The sequence below is a fragment of the Giraffa tippelskirchi genome, chromosome 7, assembly GCF_054371585.1.
Source record: "Giraffa tippelskirchi isolate mGirTip1 chromosome 7, T2T-mGirTip1v1.2.pri, whole genome shotgun sequence".
Classification (NCBI taxonomy): domain Eukaryota; kingdom Metazoa; phylum Chordata; class Mammalia; order Artiodactyla; family Giraffidae; genus Giraffa; species Giraffa tippelskirchi.
Window position 1 is genome coordinate 46,462,523 of NC_137281.1, and position 20,382 is coordinate 46,482,904.

At 51.4% G+C, this 20,382-nt stretch overlaps 1 protein-coding gene across 6 annotated transcripts in view; it reads right to left on the bottom strand.

Annotated features, from left to right (window-relative positions):
* Positions 1-258: 258 nt before the first annotated feature.
* Positions 259-20,382, bottom strand: part of ACSF3 (acyl-CoA synthetase family member 3) — a 42,023-nt gene continuing 21,899 nt past the window's right edge. For 5 of the 6 annotated variants that reach the window (XM_081508174.1, XM_081508179.1, XM_081508177.1 and 2 more), the window contains 4 exons: positions 10,226-10,352; positions 3,094-3,228; positions 2,650-2,761; positions 259-587 (listed from right to left, as the gene is read on the bottom strand). In XM_081508174.1, the coding sequence (XP_081364300.1) occupies positions 440-587; positions 2,650-2,761; positions 3,094-3,228; positions 10,226-10,352 (522 nt within the window). In that variant the 3' untranslated portion in view covers positions 259-439. Of the gene's footprint in view, positions 588-2,649; positions 2,762-3,093; positions 3,241-10,225; positions 10,353-20,382 lie in introns of all 6 variants that reach the window. The other variant, XM_081508173.1, reaches the window with a different exon arrangement.

Here is a 20,382-nt window from a genome sequence, read left to right on the forward strand (position 1 = left end):
GGGGCCAAGAGTCAGGCACTCCCTGCCCTCTGGTTGCCTGAGCCACGGCCCTGGCCCTGAAGGCCTAGTGAGCCTTGGCCAGGGCCACAGGTGCTGGACACCCCACAGCCACCTGCTCTTGCTGCGGGCAACGCCCTCCTCTGGACACCCAGGCCTGCCGTCCACCTTGCCCTACAGTGTGCACACACGTGCAGACCACGCCCTCCCGGTGCGAGGGCAGGGACCACACAGGCCCAGGCAGGATCGCTGGACAGGCACTGGCTTCTCTGCGAGGCCTTTATTGAGTTTCCAGGGAGACCGGCTTCCCTGAGACACCTCTGGACACGCAGGGACCCGGGGGCCAGGGGTGCTGAGCATATGGAACTGTGGGGTGTGGCTGTGGCCACAATGCTGTTGCAGGGTTTACGGTGGTTTCATTCTGGCCGCGCGGGAGGCTGGCTCACTGGTGCCCAGCCTCGGGGGCACCCTTCTCGTGTGGGTAAAGCTGCTGGATGAGGTCTCGCTTGTTGACCTTCCCCATCTGATTCCGCGGGATCTCCTCCACCAGCAGCAGCTCCGAGGGCACCGCGTACGGGGCCAGGACACCTCTGCAAAGACAAGGGGCTTGAATGCAGGGGCCGTGGGGATGGTTGGCACCTTTCTCCAGTGGGGGGTTACTGGAGGGGGGTGGTTGGCACCTCGCACACCCCTGGGTGTCCTGACCATGCATGCACACCAGCCAGCACTGCCCCTCCCACACCAGAGCCGACGTCCACAGAGTGAGTGGGACCTCACTGGAAGAGGCGTCCTCCTGTGAACAGCCCCCTGGTGTCCCAGCCCCGGGCAGCTCTGGACCCCATACCGAGGCTGCAGGCACCGGTGGCTATCCCAAGCAGAGCTCCCTCTGCCATGGCCACACATGGGCCCCTTTGTAAGAGACCAGCAGAAGCACAGGTGCTGCCTGGGGCAGGCGGGCAACAGAGGCAGGACGCGCAGCCCGAACCCCAACCCATAGTCACCAAAACGCAACAGAAGTTGCAGGCATGGAGGGGGCGCAGTCTAAGCCTGTGGGCTTGCCGGGTCTGTTCTCCTCTGGAGAGCATCAGCTCAGCAGGTGGTCTGGGAGCAACCGGTCAGGGCAGAGTGTGACCTGACTGGGAACCCCCCAGAGCTGAGCTGTTTGTTCCAGAGCTTCCCTGCAGGGAAAACCCCATCGCTAGGCCCCTGCTCGAGACCTGATCCCGCAGAGCTCCATCTGGGCACCGGATTCCTGACCTACCCCTTACCGCCCCCACCCCGGGGGTGTAAGCCCCACATGGGCCTCTGCAACTGGACTGTGTGGTAGACGGGCCATGTCCAGACCAGGCAATGTGGCGCTGCTGCCCAGCCCCAAGCCGCACTCACCCCTAGTGTTGCAGTGCCTGAGCTGGGGAGGGGGGGGCTGCCAGCTTCCCCCTACTCTGCTAGGAGCACAGCGGTCTGGGGGAGGGGCAGGACAGACCTTTACTGGGGGGCAGACAGACTGTGAAGCAAGAATCTTCAGCAACGAAAAAACTGCAGCGGAAGGGAAAACATTATTTTAAAATAACCTTTAAAAAACACCCCTATATGGCAACAAATATGACATAAAAACAGCAGCTTCACTGAGACAGTGTCAAGAAGGACTGGAGTGAGGCTCCTCCTACATACTCCCCCACCAGGGGTGCAGACAGATCTGGAGCAGGCCCTGCCCTCTGAGAGGGGGACCTTTGCCCTCCCTCCACGGGGTGGACGGTCATGGGGTCACTGTCCGTGGCCACCCCGTTTGAGGACACAAAGCCCAGGGTGCCAGCCACCCCAGGCCCACCCTGCGGGGAGCATCTCCCAGGACCCCAAGCTCTCTGCAGGCAGCAGACCTGGCCCGGGAGCCTGGGGCAACAAGGAGCAGCTCTAACGCAGGAAGACCTGCCAGGAGACCAGCTCTCAGCACAGGATGGGGAGCTCTGCCTTTTAACAAAGCAACTGTTTAACCAAAGCAGCAAAGCCAACTAGAATCCTGGTCACGCCTTTGTGAAACTATAACGTTCCAGCTGTGATTCTGCATATCCAGGGGAATCTAATGGCCCAGCTGTGCTGCCCGATAAACAAGGACTCCGACTGCTCCTGAGACCCAGCGGGGAGAGCCACAAGTATCTTCAGTGTCTTCAGAGGAGGCGGCAGAAGCGGGGGTGGGGTGGGGAGGGGAGAGAGAGGAACCTCCTACATCTAAAATAAAGAACCTGGGGACGGAACTAACAGCTTCTCTCCGAGCCAGCACCCACAGGCCCCTGCGATGCCCCAAGCTCAGCGGTGCCCCCAGCCTGCTCAGCCTGCCCAGCCTGCCCCAGGGTCCTCTGAGCTGGGCTCTGCGAATGGACCTTCCCTGACAAGGTCCCTCCTACACCCAGGAGAGGATGCATGCGCTCACATGTGACCCCATCTGCCTCAGAACCTGTCTCGGAAGCTCAGACCTGAGTTAGGGGTCAGGGTCCTACATCTGCTCCTGCCATCACTATGCAGCCTTCTTGGGGTCCTTTATGCCTCGCATGTGTATGTGTGGGGGAAGGGGCAGGTCCTTAAGGACTATCTTCACACCTTATGTCTGTGTATGTGGGGGCAGCTCCTATAAGGACCACATAGCTCAGCCCTCACCTGGCCCACTCCTTGAGCTCCCGGTGGGACAGAGAGTGGCCCTCTTGAAGGGTCACCACTGCAGTGACCCGCTGGCCCCATGTCATATCTGGAACTCCAATCACAGCCACGTCTGTGGAGGAAGCAGAGGGAGGGATCTCAGGACACATGAGGACAAGCACCGAAGGCTGCAGGAAGGACCCAGAGAAGCCCAAGTGGCCAGAAACGGGGGCACAGGGCACCCCTGGGGTGTCAGGACAGCCCGAGACACCACCACTCCTGACCATGGGGTCACAGCCTGCACTGGCCAGCCTGGACCTGAGCGGGGTGCAGCGAGGGGAGCGGAGGACCTGATGGTATGCCCCGATACACACACAGGAAGCTGCATCTGGACCGGTCCCAAGATGGCCCGGGAAGCCGAGGGCAGCTGTGTCAGCTGAAGGGCAGGGTCACAGGGCCACTCACCCGTGATGCTGGGATGGGCCAGCAGGAGCTGCTCCACCTCTAGGGCGCTGACCTTGTAGCCGCCGCTCTTGATGATATCCACAGAGGTGCGGCCGCGGATCCAGTAGCTGCCTTCCTTGAACACTGCCGTGTCACCTGGGGAGAGGCCTGGGTCAGCTGGTTGAGTGTGGCCCGGTGTCTCGGGGCGTCTACATCTCTCTGGAACAAGGCGGCCAGTGCCACGTGGAGAGCTAGGGCCTTGCGTGATACCCACACAGACGCTTCTGCGGCCACATCCCACAAGGACCATTGTGAAATAGCCCACGGCTTCCCAGGACCACAGAGGCAGGAGATACAACCCACGGGGCCTTCCTGGGTTCCAGCCACAGAAGGGCCTGGCGTGGGCATCAGGGCACACCCTTCCTGACAGGGCGTGGGCCACACGTGGTGTCATGTGGAGGATCTGGCAGGAGGAAGGGACCCCCCCCGCCATGCTCAGTGCGGGTGCTTCCCACCCCAGCAAGGGCACGGGGCACATGCCCGCTGGGGCATCGCGGGCACAGGGGGAGCAGGGCTGAGGTGAATGCGCTCACACAAGTGTGCATGCATGTGTGAGACCGTGCACATGGGAACGCCCGCCCATGCTCTGAGAGCCGCAATGATGCACCACCGTCTGCTCTCACACACTTCACGCGGGTGATTAGCTGGAATAAATCAATATTTCATGATACGTTGCCGTCCAACGCAGGAGGCCCATCCATCAGCTCGCTCTCCTGGAGCCCAGCCGCGCGGGGCGCCCCAGCCTATTAAACAAGATGGATGGCTGTGCCCGGCTGGCCACGGCGGGAGCTGGGCTCCTGAGGTGGGGGCCCTCCTGCCCAACACGAAGCAGGATGAAGGGGAGGCCCTGGGAGCCACCACGGTCCCTGGATGCGTGATGGGTAGGTGGATGGTGGGGAAGGACGTGTGTGACAGGAGTGACAGGCAGGTTGCAGGGACAGGACACAGGGTGCCCCGTCCCCCAAGGCCCACAGGGCCCCTCCTGTGCGGCTCTGACTCTGGCTGCATTCCCTCCACATGGACGGCTTCTCCACCCCTGAACACCAGCTCCAGCCACCTCAGTTGCCCCTGCCCAAGGTGGTCCCTCCCACGGCTTCCAGACCCAACTCCCACTGGCCTCCGCCTGCCAGAGACCCAGCGGTGTGGGGGTCACTGCCCCGCCCTAGGCTCCGCGTCCCACACCTGTTCCTGCCAGGGACACCCCCAATGCTCACACCAAGGCTGAGGGTCCCTGGCCAAGACACCTGCACCCTCTTTGCTCTGAATGTCAACTTAACCCAGGGCGAGAGCTCCCAACGGCAGCACCCACGCCCTCAGGCAGACCCCCAGCCATGCCTCTCACCTGGGGGCGCTCACACCCACCGCCCACCTGCAGCGCTCTGCTGAGACGTCACTCCCACAGCCTCACCAGCTGCCCCCCGCCCCCGCCCTGCATACCAGGTGATTCACTTACTGACCTCCTCCAGCCACACGAAGAGCAGTGAGACTAGGGTCTTTGAGCAAAGCCAGCCCTGAGACGGCAGGGCTGGTGGGAGGACACACGGACGCCGTACTGGGGGAGGTCCCCGGTCTGTGTGCTGAGTGAGGAAAGGCCGGCGGGAGGCCCTGCTACTCCCTGGGGTCACCGTCAGGCAGGAAGTAAGGACATATGTCACGGCAGTCCTCGATTACCCAGTGGCTTCAAATTGGTCACAACGTCCTCATAAGAGGGAGGAAGATGGAGATTTGAGATAGACGGATGGACACAGGACATAAGGATGGAGGCAGAAGGTCCCAGTGGGTCTGCGCCCCTCAGCGTGGCTGAGCAGGAGGCCAGGGAGGACAGGAGAAGGAAAACAGACATGCGACATCTCCCCTGAGCGGGGTCTGCCTCAACACACAGCTCGGATCCCTCCCTCTTGGAATAAAGTCAACAGCAACTGTTTTTTTTAAGGCACAAAAGCTATGCAGAGGGGGCAGGAGAGGGCGTGTTGGTGAGAAAACTGGCAGCTAGAAGGCAGGTAGACAGACTCTGTGGGCCATTTACAGCCGGGCTGGCAGGTGCCCTGGGGGAGGTGCAGAGGACGGCTGAGAGCAGGGAGCAGGGGCACTGGCCCTCAGTGCATGGCAACCGCTCATGCTCTGGGGACAGAGGGGGTGGACGGCAGCACGGAGACCAGGGGCCTCCCCAACTCTGCCTCCTGCTCTCAGCCCCCGACCCCCGCTGGACATCGGAGAGAAGAACATTGGCCATCAAGCGCACTGGCGAGACGAGGACAGTCAGAGCCCCGGAGGCAGGGGGCTTGTCGATCAAAGGGCTCCCAGGGCAAAGGAACATGAGAGAGGAGAAAGGTCACGATGCACCAGGAGCAACACGGCTGCGGCCAGCAGTGCCCCGGAAGCTGGACACTAGAGCTCTGTGCCCGGCCCGGCCAGATGAGTATGCCAGTGGACACAGCTCTCCAGAGTGCACCTGCTGCTGCCTGGCTTCAGAGGCTCCTGGGAACACGGCCGAGCCGAGGAGGACGACACAGGGGTGCAGGGACAGACGTGTCCCTGGAGAAAGGAGGTGGCGAGGAGGAAGGGTGGGAGCTGTATGCTGGTGTGGGGGAGGGGGAGCACTGGGGGATGTCTTGGGGGGACTGGATAGACCAGCATCCCAGCTCAGGAAGCCCTGAACAGTGTGTCCGCGAGTATCTGGCAGTCCCTGAGCGGCCTTCAGCCGCCAGCATGGACACAGCTGGGGTATGAGGGCTCCTCCCCAAACCTGACAGACAGCTGGAGTCTCCCGGCTGCCCGTATGGGACCTTGATGAAAAAAAGGACCCTCTGCCCAGAGGCCTGGGCTGGCCTGGGCAGACATGGAGGCCAAAGGGCAGCACAGAGACCCAGCAGGAGCAAGATCGGGTGGGACCCGCCGTTTGCACAGAAGCCGTGCCAGGTGAAGCAAAGCGGGGTGTGCCAGAAGAACACCGAGAAGCAGATCTCGGCAACCACTGGGGAACAAAGGGTTTCACGCAAGACACAAAGTAAAGCCCACACAAAGGGATGGCTGCCAGGCAGCACCACAGCCCGCTGCACAGGCTGTGCCCCACGGGGTGGCGGGGGCCACTGGGTCAGCAGCCTGCCCGCATCGCGCGTCCTGGGTGTCTAGAGGGCCCTGCTGGGGGTTGACATCCTCCAGCTACACGCGCTGTCACATCCTAACAAGAAACCCTCTCTTTTCAATACGCTGACTGATTGCTGACTGTTATTGGTCACAATAGATGCACGGGTTATGGAAGAAATGTGTCAGAGCTCAGTGTGCACCAGGTGAGCACCGGGCAGGTGAGCCTGGCGCAGGGTGAATGCCAGGCAGGCGGGCCTTTGTCTCAGACACCTGAGAGCATCTCACCCTCACCTGTGGTGGTGGAGAATGGAGCTCACCCAGGAAATTCTGCGAAGAGAAAACAAAGGACCAGAGGGAATCATGCAGAGACAGCAGCTAGTGTCCTGCGCATGGTGCACAAACCCGTGTGTGACGGCCGCGCACGCCTGCGGACACATGTATGTGGCACCCGCCAGCAGGGCTCCCTGAAGCCAGGATCACTCGGGCCATGGGTGCAGAAGGCTCACGATCCTCTCCAGGTTGGATGCACCCAAGGCGCCCATGAACCCAGCACCAAACGAGGGGTCTATAAACATCGGAGCCTATACCTCTGTCTGTGAATGGATTCCCAGGAGCCCTCCTCACACACATCCCGCCTGTGGGAGCCAAGCACCCGTCTCGCAGCACCAAGCATTGGCTCCGGAAGAGCCTCTGCTAGTTTGGTGGATGGAGTCTGTCTCCATACTTGCCTTTCACCACTGGGAAGTGAAACAGTTTCCGCATTTTTATGGCTGACCGCACGTCCCCTCCACCTGCCTGTGGCCTTATTTTCCTCCTGGGCTCTGGGTGCAGGGGGCCACGCTCTCAGCCTGGGTCAGCCCTCATGTCCCAGGCTCCCCAACCTCTCAGCAGACCCCACGCTCAGCTGAGTGTGCGCAGGGCCACGGAACGGCTCCCTTCTGTTTTCTGCTGGTGAATCTTCTTTCTTAGATAAATAAATACCCTTTAAAGTTTTTCTCTGATAATATCATTGTGTGCTTGCTAACAGAAGAAAAAGCGATCATCAACTCAGTGCCAAGGTACCCTGTTACATTCTGGTGGGCTTCTTACACACCCTTCCCCAGTTACCTGAGTTTCTTCTACAAATGTGTGGATTTATCATCAGGGATGTTCCATCTCCTATGTCACTTTCTAACAACAAACTATGTGAGGAGACCTTTAAAGGGTAGAGACTTTGTCTCTTTTTTCATATGTTTAACTTAACTTTGGCTGTGCTGGGTCTTCACTGGCGCACAGGCTTTTCTCTAGTTTTGGCGAGCGAGTTGACCTCTCACTGTGGTGGCTTCTCTTACTGCAGAGCCTGGGCTCTAGGGCACATGGGCTCAGTGGTTGTGTTGCATGGGCTCAGTTCCTCCATGGCTTGTGGGATCCTCCCAGGTCAGGGATGGACCCGCGTCTCCACTGGCAGGCAGATTCTTTACCCCTGGGCCACCAGAGAAGCCCCAGGAGATCTTCTCTAGAATAAGGCAGAAGTGCCATTTGTTTCCTTGTTCAGTTGCCAGTTGCTCTACCACGTCCAGAGGGCAGGAGGATTGCTGTGCTGGCTCGGCTCAGCTCTGTATCCCCATATACGTGCCGTGTCCCCATGTCTGTCCCCTGTCCTCAGCTCTGTCCCGGTCATCATCTCTGTTCCTGGTTGTCTGTGTCCACATCTCTATCTTTAGCTCCATTCTGTGTCCTTACATCCGTCCGTCCCGCATCCTCGTCTTTGACCGCAGGGTCAGTGTAAAGCCCTGAGGAGGGAGTTCTGGCATCACCGTTTCTCCACCTGGGGGCCAGCACCGGGCCTGTGTGCACGTACGTGTGGAAGGTGGGACGCAGTTAGGGCCACCAGCGGGGGCGCTCCAGGAGGGAGGGCTCTGATTTCCTGCCTGAGCAGCAGCCAGGACCCCAGGGGCTGGCAGGGAGCTCCCGGCGATGGAAACTGGGCTCTGTGCAGGTCGGGGAAGGGGGCCTCTCTCCCCTCATCCTCTGAGAAGCCCCGGATGCAGCCCCCTGCAGCTCGGGCCAGAATGTGTGCAGCAGGAGGGCTCGTCGGGGAAAGGGTTAAGTTTAATTCATCCTGATTTCTACTTAATATCCCGCTCGCTTGCCCCGCAGGAGCAGCAGCTGTGAGCTGATTGCCGTGCACATTATGCAGCCTGTATCACTAATGGCCTGTGACAAAGGCACGCGGCTTCCAGGCCTCACCCCCGAGAGCCAATTAAACACACAGACTCCCTTCCTGTTTGCTGCGCATTACAATGAAATTAAACTGAATTTCAAAATCATTTTCTCCTAAAGACATCTCTTTACGATAATTAATGCATGCTATTCCTTTCAACTGAAATATTCATCACGACCAGGGACTGAGACGTGTTATGCTGACTGCCCCTCACTTTGCATGCTGCCGGCCTGGCGTGCACGAGCCCTGCTACTGGCAAAGTCCACAGGGCTTTGGTTCCCGTGCTTTTAAAGAAAAAGACTGCAGCTCTTTAGGTGAGTTTAAAAATAAAGGAAGATGGCCACAAAGAAGTCAGATTTCCAAGTCAGGATGCTCAGAGGGGTCCAGGAGGGACACACAAAAGCAGGATGAGCCTAAAGTTATATTTCTTAAACCCTGCATTTGAAGGGCAGCAGTAATCTTGTTGCCACTAAGCCAGCCTGTACGAATTCAACGTTTACAAAGGGAAGCTGGAGTGCGTGAACAGCTGCCCCGGCCCCAGGGCCCAACCACTGAGCCCTCTGCCGGCACCAGCCAGGGCCCCTGGCACAGGCCTCTGCTCTGCTCTGGGGGACTCTCATCTGCCCCTTCCCCCTCGAGCCCCACCTGACGGGCCCCCAGCAACCCGGGACTGCTGGGGGGTGTGCGCATGGCCCTGCTCTGTCACCCGGTGACCTGAGGCCCACGATGGCGGCAGACTGGAGAGTGAATTCTACCCTGAGAACCCACGCTGCCTGAGCCCACGAAGACTCACATGTGTGCCTCGGCCAAGAGTAGTTCCCAGGGGGTCACCAGGCCAAGGGCACACCCACCCCCTCTCCTACCCCCAGACACAACCACTTGCCCTAACGGCCGCCCATTACTCTCTCCTCAGCTCTGCTGCCCACAGAGGAACTGCCAAGAGGTGCGTTTCTAATTTGGAGGCCGTCTCACGAAGACAGAGGAGCAGGCCTTTTTGGAAAATATTGCTTTAAGATTACTGAGATTATTGCGACATAATGCATACTCAGCATGCAAGTTTTAGAAATTCAGACAGGCAACAAGCAAAGGACAAATGCCTGGAGCCCCTCTCCTGGCTGTCAGGAACTGCTGGGAGTGTCCCGTGTGAGCACACACCAGTGAATCCATGCAGCTATAAATTTGAACACTCCCAGTATCTGCTGAATTGGCCTCATACTCGACAGGACCACTGGGACCAAGGAGAGGAGCACGGGGAACGGGGGGCGGGGGGTGAGGTACCTCAGAGCAGTCTCTGGGCACGCAGATGTCGGGGGACCCCTGCCTGCCCTTGCACAGGGCCCCAGGCTCTGGCTACACACACTGTGCAGGCTGGTGACAGAGAGCAGACTTCAGGGGATCGAACCAAACCGCAAGCAAACTCCTTCTGTGGGGATGGGGGAGGGGTTACGAAGCAGGGGGAGTGGGGATGGGAAGGCGGGGAGGGTCTCTGCTGTGGAGAGCAGCGGTCCCTAGGGAGGGGGAATCCTGACCCTCGAGGAGAAGACAGACCACCACGTGCAGGGTAGCTGGGCGAGGGACAGGGCCAGAGTCTGGCCACGGGGCTGGGGGAAGCTGGTCCCCGAGGCTCACAGCCTCAGGACCTTCTTTCTAGAGGCTGCGGGGGGCTAGGGTACAGTGTCAGGGGTGCAGCTTTAAAGACAGAAGATGCAAAGTGCCCCCTTCCCCTCTCCAGGGAGGATTCTGGGGTTGTCCAGGTGCAGCAGTACTGGCTCCCTTTCATCCCCTCTGGACCCACCTGCCTACCTGTTTTGAACCAGCCGTCTGAGGTGAAGGCGGCTTTCGTTTCCTCCGGCTTGTCCCAGTATTCTCGGAACACGGAGGGCCCCCTGACCAGGAGTTCACCCTCCTTCTCCTCGAACCCTGGGGTCACCTGTGGTGAGAGAGAAAGGTGGGCATCAGAGTTCACCCCTTCAGGCTGGTCTCTACCACCCTGGCTCCTCCCGGGGCCCACACGCTCTCCTGAAACTAGACACTTTGGTGGGAAGCACCAACCAGCTTTCCATGCACCCCTCAGAAACGCCGCCCGAGGCCTCTGTGCCCACCCTGCCTCAAAGCTCACAGCCCGGCCCGATTGGCCTGTTGATCCACTTCTGAGGGCCACGCTCCTGTGAAACTGTCTTCAGAGTGTCTCTTAGACCGACCTCGGACATGGGAAAAGTGGGCAGCTGCCCACACCTGCCATGGCTGCTGGGAAGAGCTCGAGGTTGGTGGCTTCGCAGGGCGGGAAGGGGGCCCATGTGGCAGCCAGCTACGGGGGGAAGGAGCCGGGCACCTAGGAGAGCCAGGCGGTCATGAGCAGGAACCCGAGTCTCCCCACTGTGGGCATGGTGAGGGCAGAAAAGGGCTGGGTGTTCTAAGACATGGAGTCAGGGTCTGCAATGCTGGAAAAGGACAGAGCAAAGGCGTAACCATATTCAGTGGGGCCTTGCTGGCTCTGCGCTCACAGCTCAGCTGACAGCAACGTAACCAAGACCCATGAGACCAAGTGCCCCGGACAACCCTGCTCAGCTCATCAGCTCCCACCTGGGATGAACTTTTCAGGGGGGAGAACATCCCCCTACTTTAAAGAAAAGAGACCCTTGGAAATGTGCTGTAAAATTGTCTAAGTTGTCTGAGGCCTGGATGGAAAGCTGAATGCCCCTGGGACTGACACAGCGGTTGGACAGTGAGGGGACTCTCACCACAGCCTGGCTCCCACATAGGAGTGATGTCACCCAGGGGGACTGGGCTGTGTGTTCTGGGCCAGTGGGGCTTCTGCCATCCAGCCTGCTCAGAGGAGGTGTTTGTTTTTTCAATTACACCACAGACTTTATCTGAATTTCACCATCTTTCCCACCTCCATCCTTCATCTACTGCACTGCTAACGTTGGCCTGGCCACGGGGTGCCACGTCTGCAGGTAAAGCAGAGGCCATGAAAATGAAACTGACATGGAAACCGACCCCAGAGATTGCAGGTTGCAGACTTAGACCAACTAGATAACAGTAACAGAAAAATACCGACCTCTCCACTGGACGTGAACAAGATACAGTCTCATAACACAATACTCAGAGTGTCCAAGACACAATACAAAATTAACTCAGCAGGTGAAATGCCAAGAAAGTGCCAACTCTTAAGGGAAAAGGGCATCAGTAATGGGAAAGCACCAGATGGCACAGGTGCTGGGTGTGCCTAAGAAAGATGCTAAAGCACAGATTATCAACATGCTCCAATAGGTAAGGGCAAACACTGCAAACAGGTGGGAATTCAAAGTCTCAGCAGAGAAATAAAAGACATAGGGCAGAACCAAATGGAAATTTTAGAACTAAAACTACAACAACAGAAATAAGGAAAACTTACTGAATGGGCTCCCTGGTGGCTCAGATGGCAAAGAAGCTGCCTGCAATGTTGGAGACCCGGGTTCAATCCCTGGGTCCGGAAAATCCCTTGGAGAAGGAAATGGCAACCCACTCCAGTATTCTTGCCTGGGAAATCCCATGGACAGAGGAGGCTGGTGGACTACAGTACATGGGGTCACAAAGAGTTGGACAAGACTAAGTGACTAACACTAACACTGAATGGGCTCAGTAGCAAAAGGGAGAGCACAAAGGAAAGAACTGTAGAACCTGAAGATACAGCAATAGATATTACTCAACCTGAACAGGAGAAAAAACTACAGGAAATGAGTAGCCAAGTAATGAGAAGCCAAGACCAGTATCACAAGGGCTAACAGTCATGATATTGGATTCCCAGAAGAGGAGAAGCTAGGGACACAAAGATATTTGATAAAATTTGGCTTAAAATCCCTCAAGTTTGGTGAAATACATAATGTATTCAAGAAGCTCAAGATTCAAGACTCAAGAAGCTCCATGAGCCCCAAACAAGCCCAAAGAAATACAAGCCAAGACATATCATAATCCAATCACTGAAAACTAAAAAGAAAGACAAAACTCTTGACATCAGGGCATAACTTTGAGGCATTCAAACAACTACTGACTTCTCTGTGGAAACAATGGAGACCAGAAGAAAAAAAAAAAACCAGAATAACATGTTTTAGGCATTGAAATAATTGTCAACCCAGAATTCCAAATCCAGTGAAAATAATTTTCAAGAATGAAGACAAAGTAAAGACAGTCTTAGATGAAGAAAGAAATAAAAGAATCTGTCATCAGCAGACCTGACCTAGAAAAGTTACTACAAAATTCCTCAGTCAGAATGAACCTGGAAGATCAGAAGTAAAGGAAAAGCAACAGAATTGGTAAATATTTGGTTAGTAAAACTGACTCTTCTTTTCCTTATGAATGTTGACCACTGAAAAACTGTACCACTGTCTAAGGAAGCTTGTCATATACGAGGCCATTATGTATGACAACGACAACCTAAAAGGGAGAGGGCACAGTGACCCATGTGGTGTGACAAAGACCCTCTGCTCCACTCAGCTGTGGTCAGCCTCCTAAACCTCTCTTAGGCCCATCAGTGTGAAAGTGAAAGTTATTCAGTTGTGTCCGACGCTTTGCGACCCCATGGACTATACAGTCCATGGAATTCTCCAGAGCAGAATACTGGTGTGGGTAGCCTTTCCCTTCTCCAGGGGATCTTCCCAACCCAGGGATCGAACCCAAGTTCTCCTGCATTGCAGGCGGATTCTTTACCAGCTGAGCCACAAAGGAAGCTCAAGAATACTGGAGTGGGTAGCCTAACCCTTTTCCAGCAGATCTTCCCGACCCAGGAATAGAACCAGGGTCTCCTGCATTGCAGGCGGATTCTTTACCAACTGAGCTAAAGTGTACTTCCTATGGAAGCCAGTTTTAGCAAGAACTCAGCTAAGTCAGTTTAGTGAGAGGCCCCTCCACTTGGATATCTGCTCACCCTCCTATCTGTCTGGTTCCTCATCCCCTGCCACCTTGCTGGTGATGGCTGACCACCCACCCGGCCCGCCTTCAGCACAAATCCTGTTAGGATCCTGTTTAGCCAGGATCCCCCTGACCCATGAGGTTTCCTCTTTGTAAACTTCCATCCAGTGACCCCCACTGCTCCTTGGCTGTCATCCCCTCTTGCTGATGCTCTTTTCAGGGCCGAGCCCAGTCTCTCTCCCTTCTGCATATCCCACAAGGGGTCCCTATGGCCATCATGTGGGTCCTCATCAGCCTCAGCACTTAACATGAGCGATGATTACCTTTTCTTTGGCAGTAGTAGGAGTTCTGTGTCCTGCTGGAAGTGTCACAATGTTGAGTCTAAGTAGATCTCAAACAGTGAAGCATGTATTTTGTAGTCCTTAGACCAATTACTAAAAACTGTAAGATGTATGTTCAAAAACTCAGCAGACAAATTAAAATGAAATACTAAAAAAAATGACCCCAAACAGGGCAGTTGGAGGAAAGTCAAGCAATGAGAAACTGAGGGCCAGAATGGTAAGCAAATAACAAACGAGAGGCTTAATTTCAAACATATTAGCAGTCACATTAAATGTACATGGTCTACACATGGTCTAAATATAACAATTAGAAAACAAACTTCAAATCAGATTAAAAGATATACATGATCCAACTATGTGCTATCTACAGGGCTTCCTTGGTGACTCAGAAGGTAAAGAATCTGCCTGCAATGCAGGAGAACCTGGTTCAATCCCTGGGTCGGGAAGATCTCCTGGAGGAGGGCATGGCAACCCACTCCAGTATTCTGGCCTGGAGAATTCCATGGACAAAGGAGCCTGGTGGGTTACAGTCTTTGGGGTCACAAAGAGTCAGACATGACTGAGCGACTAACACACACAAGTGCTATCTATAAGAAACTCACTTCAAATACAGTTATATGGCAGGTTAGGAGCAAAGGGATGGAACAATATACACCATGCAGTCATCAATCAGAAGAAACCAAGCCATAGATCAGGAGGAGTCTATATTAACACAAACAAAATGAACTTAACAGCAGACTGTTACCTGCAGCTTCCTGGTTGTTCAGTCACTAAGTCGTGTCCAACTCTTGCGACCCCATAGACTGCAGAATGCCAGGCTCTTCTGTCCTCCACTATCTCCAGGAGTTTGCTCAAATTCACGTCCATTAAGTCAGTGATAATATCTAACCATCTCATCTTCTGCTGCCCCCTTCTCCTTTTGCCTTCAGTCTTTCCCAGCATCAGGGTCTTTTCCGATAATTCGACTCTTCGTATCATGTGGCCAAAGCATTGGAGCTTTAGCTTTAGCATTAGTCCTTCCAGTGAATCTTAAGGATTGATTTCCCTTACGATTGACTGGTTTGATCTCCTTGCAGTCCAAGGGACTCTCATTAGTCTTCTCCAGCACCACAATTTGAAAGCATCAATTCTTTAGCGCTCAGCCTTCTTTATGGCCTCTCACATCCATACATGACTGCTGGAAAAACCATAGCTTTGACTAAATGGATGACCTTTGTCAGCAAAGTGATGTCTCTGCTCTTTAACACCCAGTCTAGGTCTGTCACAGCTTTCCTTCCAAGGAGCAAGCGTCTTTGAATATCATGGCTGCAATCACCATCTGCAGTGATTTTGGAGCCCAAGGAAAGAAAATCTGTCAGTGCTTCCACTTTTCCCCCTTATATTTGCCATGAAGTGATGGGATCAGATGCCGTAACCTCATAACCGCTGAGTTTTAAGCGGGCTTTTTCACTCCCCTCTTTCACCTTCATCAAGAGGCTCTTTAGTTCCTCTTCACTTTCTGCCATTAGAGTGGTATCATACACATATATGAGACTGTTGATATTTCTCCTGGCAATCTTGATTCCAGCTTGTGATTCATCCAGCCTGGCATTTAATATGATGTACTCTGCATATAAGTTAAATAAGCAGGGTGACAGCATACAGCCTTGTTGTATTCCTTTCCCAGTTTTGAACCACTCAGTTGCTCCAGGTCTGGTTCTAACTGTTGTTTCTTGACCTGCATACAGGCTTCTCAGGAGACAGGTAAGGTGGTCTGTTTAAAAGATTCCTACTTCTTTAAAAATTTTCCACAGTTTGTTGTGATCCATACAGTCAAAAGCTTTTGTGTAGTCAGTGAAGCAGATGTTTTTATGCAATTCTCTTGCCTTCTCTATGATCCAACAAATGTTGACAATTTGATCTCTGGTTCTTCTGCCTTTTCTAAACCCAGCTTGTACACCTGGAAATTCTCAGTTCATGTACTACTTAAGCCTAACTGGAAGGATTCTGAGCATTACCTTACTAGCACGTGAAATGAATGCAACTGTACAGTAGTTTAAACATTCTTTGGCACTGCTCTTCTTTGGATTAGAATGAAAATCGACCTTTTCCAGTCCTGTGGCCACTGCTGAGTTTTCCAAATTTGCTGGCATATTGAGCACAGCACTTTTAACAGCATCATCTTTTAGGATTTTAAATAGTTCAGGTGGAATTCCATCACCTCCACTAGCTTTGTTTGTAAAAATGCTTCCTAAGGCCCACTGACTTCACATTCCACGATGTCTGGCTCTAGGTAAGTGACCACACCATCGTGGTTATCCAGGTCATTAAGACCTTTTTTTCTATAGTTCTTCTGTGTATTCTTGCCACCTCTTCTTAATCTCTTCTCCTTCTTTAGGTCCATACTGTTTCTATCCTTTATTGTTCCCATCCTTGCATGAAATGTTCCCTTGGTATCTCCAGTTTTCTTGAAAAGCCTCTAGTCTTTCCCGTTCTATTGTTTTCCACTATTTCTTTGCATTGTTTATTGAAGGCCTTACATGATGATAAAAGTCAATTCACCAAGAAGGCAGAGCAATTATAAATATGTATTCACCAAGCAACAGACTTTCAAAGTGCACAAAACAAAAGACCAATATGAGAGAATTCCCTGGGGGTCCAGGGGCTGGGGTTCTGCACTCTTACTCCTGTGGGCCTGGGTTTGATCCATGGTCAGGGAACTAAAATCCCACAAGCTGTGCATGACTGACAGGAGAAACAGACAAACAATTATGGCTCGGGAATTCAACACTCCTCATGTGGTGCTAGAACTCGTAGTCAGAAAACCAGCACAGATATGAGAGAGACCTGAACAACACCATCAACCATTTTCATCTAAGGGACATTTACCCCAATCAAAATCAGCAGAATACACACTGTTCAAGTGCACCAGAACAGTCACCAAGAAAGACCACATTCTAAGTCATAAAACACATCTCAACAAATTTATAAAAACTGAAATAATACCAAGTATGTCTTCTGACTGCAGTGGAATTAAGTTAGAAATCAATAAAAGAAAAAAATTTAAAACTTGGAAAATAAACAACATACTTCTAACTTAACCATCAGTCAAAGAAAAAGTTCTAAGAGAAATTAGAAAATATTTTGAACATAATGAATATTAAAACACAACATATCAAAATTTCAGAGGTAAGGCTTCCCTGGTGGCTCAGTGGTAAAGAATTCACCTGCAATGCAGGAGTCATGGGTTCGATCTCTGGGTTGGGAAGATCCCTTGGAGAAGGAAATGGCAACCCATTCCAGCATTCTTGCCTGGAAAATTCCATGGACAGAGGAGCCTGGTGGGCTACAGTTCATGGTGTTGCAAGAGTCAGACACTACTTAGCAACTAAACCACCAAAGCTAAAGCAACGTTTAGATGGAAGTTCATATCTTTAAATGCATATGTTAGAAAAAAGGGAGTCTCAAATCAATAACCTAAAGTTTTACCTTAAGAAACTAGAAAAAAAGAAAAGCAAGTCAAAAGCAAGCAGAAGAAAAGAAACAATAAAGATAAAAACTGAAACCAATTAAAACTGAAAAGAGAAAAGAAATAGAGAAAAAACAAGGAATTCTGAAATGAATTTAAAAGAAATTTTAAAAATGGATAAAATTCTAGCAAGAACAACAAAGAAAAAAATAAATAGAAGAGACAAATTATCAATATGTGTTGTGAGAAGGATATCACTTTATACTAAGCAGACATTAAAAGGTCAACAAGGGAATATTGTGAAAAACTCCATGCATAAAGTATTCAATTTCTCAAAAACCACAATCTACCAAAACTCACCCCAAATGCAAGAGATGACCTGAATAGTCTATAACTATTAGAGAAACTAAATTCATAGTTAAAACCTTCCAAAAAATATAAAAAAAGAAACCACTAGGCCTGACAGTTCAGTAGAAATTCTATAAAATACATAACACCAACTATATACAATCTTCACTAGAAAATAAAAGAGGGAACACCTCCCAACTAATTTTATGATCCCTTAATATGAAAGACAGAAAAAAGTACAAGAAAACTACAGACTAAAATTCCTCATGAACACAGATGTAAACATCCTCACCAAAATGTTAGTAAAACAAATCCAATACTATACAGAAAGAATGATATACCATAACCAAGTGGGGTGTGTCCTGGAAATGCAAGGCTGGTTCAATTAGAAAAAGCATTCAGGGACTTCCCTGGTAGTCCAGTGGTTAAGAATCCACTGTGTAATGCAAGGGACAGTGGTTTGATCCCTGGTCGGGGAACTAAGGTCTCACATGTGGGCTACAGTTCATGGGGTTGCAGCTAGAGAGCCCGTGCAGCACAGTGAAAGACTGTCGCATGAGGCAACCAAGATTCCGAGTGCCACAACTAAGACCTGATACAGCCAAATAAATAAGTAAATGTTAAAAAAAGAAAAATCATTCAGTGCAATCACCATGTGAGTTAGTCGCTCAGTCGTGTCCGACCCCGTGGACTGCAGCCAGCCAGGCTCCTCTGTCCAGGGGATTCTCCAGGCAAGAATACTGGCGTGGGCTGCCATTCCCTTCTCGAGGGGATCTTCCCAACCCAGGGGTCGAACTCGGGTTTCCTGCATTGCAGGCAGATTCTTTACTGTCTGAGCCACTAGGGAAGGCCATAATCCATCATATTAGTAGTCAAATAAGGAAGAAGAAACTAATGCAGAAAAGACATTTGAAAATATCCATTCATGAGAAAAAACTCTCAGCATATCAAAAACAGAATGGGATCTACAAAAAGTCTAGCTACTGTCATGCTTACCAGTGAAAGACCAAATACCTTCCCCATAAGATCAGAAATAGGATAAGGACATTCACTGTCACTACTCTTATTTGATATCATACAGGAAATCCTAGTCAGGGCAATAAGGCAAGAAAAAGAAATGAGGGATACAGATTGGAAAAGAAGAAATAAAATTGTTTTATTTGTAGAAAACAACTGCATATGTAGAAAATCACAAGGAATAAAAAAAAAAAAAAGTCCTAAAGCTAAAAAGTAGGAAGTCAAGAAATACATGGAGTAACAAGCAAATCTGGCCTTGGAGTACACAACGAAGCAGGGTAAATAAAGGCTAAGAGAGTTTTGACAAGAGAACGCACTGGTCATAGCAAATACCTGCTTCCAACAACACAAGAGAAGACTTCACATGGACATCACTAGATGGTCAACACCAAAATCAGATTGATTATATTGTTCGCAGCCAAAGATGGAGAAGCTCTATACAGTCAGCAAAAACAAGACTGGGAGCTGACTGTGGCTCAGATCATGAACTCCTTATTGCCAAATTCAGACTTACATTGAAGAAAGTAGGGGAAATCACTAGACCATTCAGGTATAACCTAAATCAAATCCCTTATGATTACACAGTGAAAGTGAGAAATAGATTCAAGGGATTAGATCTGATTGACAGAGTGCCTGAAGAACTATGGATGGAGGTTTGTGACATTGTACAGGAGCCAGTGATCAAGACTAACCCCAAGAAAAAGAAATGCAAAAAGGCAAAATGGTTGTCTGAGGAGGCCTTACAAATAGCTATGAAAAGAAAAGAAGCGAAAGGCAAAGAAGAAAAGAAAAGATATACCCATTTGAAAGCAGAGTTCCAAAGAATAGCAAGGAGAGATAAGAAAGCCTTCCTAAGTGATCAATGCAAAGAAATAGAGGAAAACAATAGAACGGGAAAGACTAGAGATCTCTTCAAGAAAATTAGAAATACCAAGGGAACATTTCATGCAAAGATGGGCATAATAAAGAACAGAGATGGTACAGACTTAACAGAAGCAGAAGATATTAAGAAGAGGTGGCAAGAATACACAGAACTATACAAAAAAGATCTTCACGACCCAGATAATCACGATGTCATGATCACTCACTTAGAGCCAGACACCCTGGAATGTGAAGTCAAGTGGGCCTTAGGAAGCATCACTATGAACAAAGTTAGTGGGGGTGATGGAATTCCGGTTGAGCTGTTTCAAATCCTAAAAGATGATGCTGTCAAAGTGCTGCACTCGATATGCCAGCAAATCTGGAAAACTAAGCAGTGGCCACAGGGACTGGAAAAGGTCAGTTTTCATTTCAATCCCAAAGAAAGGCAATGCCAAAGAATGCTCCAACTACCACACAATTGCACTCATCTCACACACTAGCAAAGTAATGCTCAAAATTCTCCAAGCCAGGCTTCAGCAATACATGAACCATGAACTTTCAGATGTTCAAGCTGCATTTAGAAAAGCCAGAGGAACCAGAGATCAAATTGCCAACATCCGTTGGAACATTAAAAAAGCAAGAGATTTCCAGAAAAACATCTACTTCTGCTTTATTGACTATGCCAAAGCCTTTGACTGTGTGGATCACAACAAACTGTGGAAAATTCTTAAAGAGATGGGAATACCAGACCACCTGACCTGTCTCCTGAGAAAGCTATATGCAGGTCAAGAAACAAAAGTTGGAACTGGATATGGAACAACTGACTGGTTCCTAATCGGGAAAGGAGTACGTCAAGGCTGTATATTGTCACCCTGTTTATTTAACTTATATGCAGACTACATCATGAGAAATACTGGATTGGATGAAGCACAAGCTGGAATCAAGACTGACAGGAGAAATACCAATAACCTCAGATATACAGGTGATACCACCCTTACAGCAGAAAGAGAAGAAGAACTAAAGAACCTCTTGATGAAAGTGAAAGAGGAGAGTAA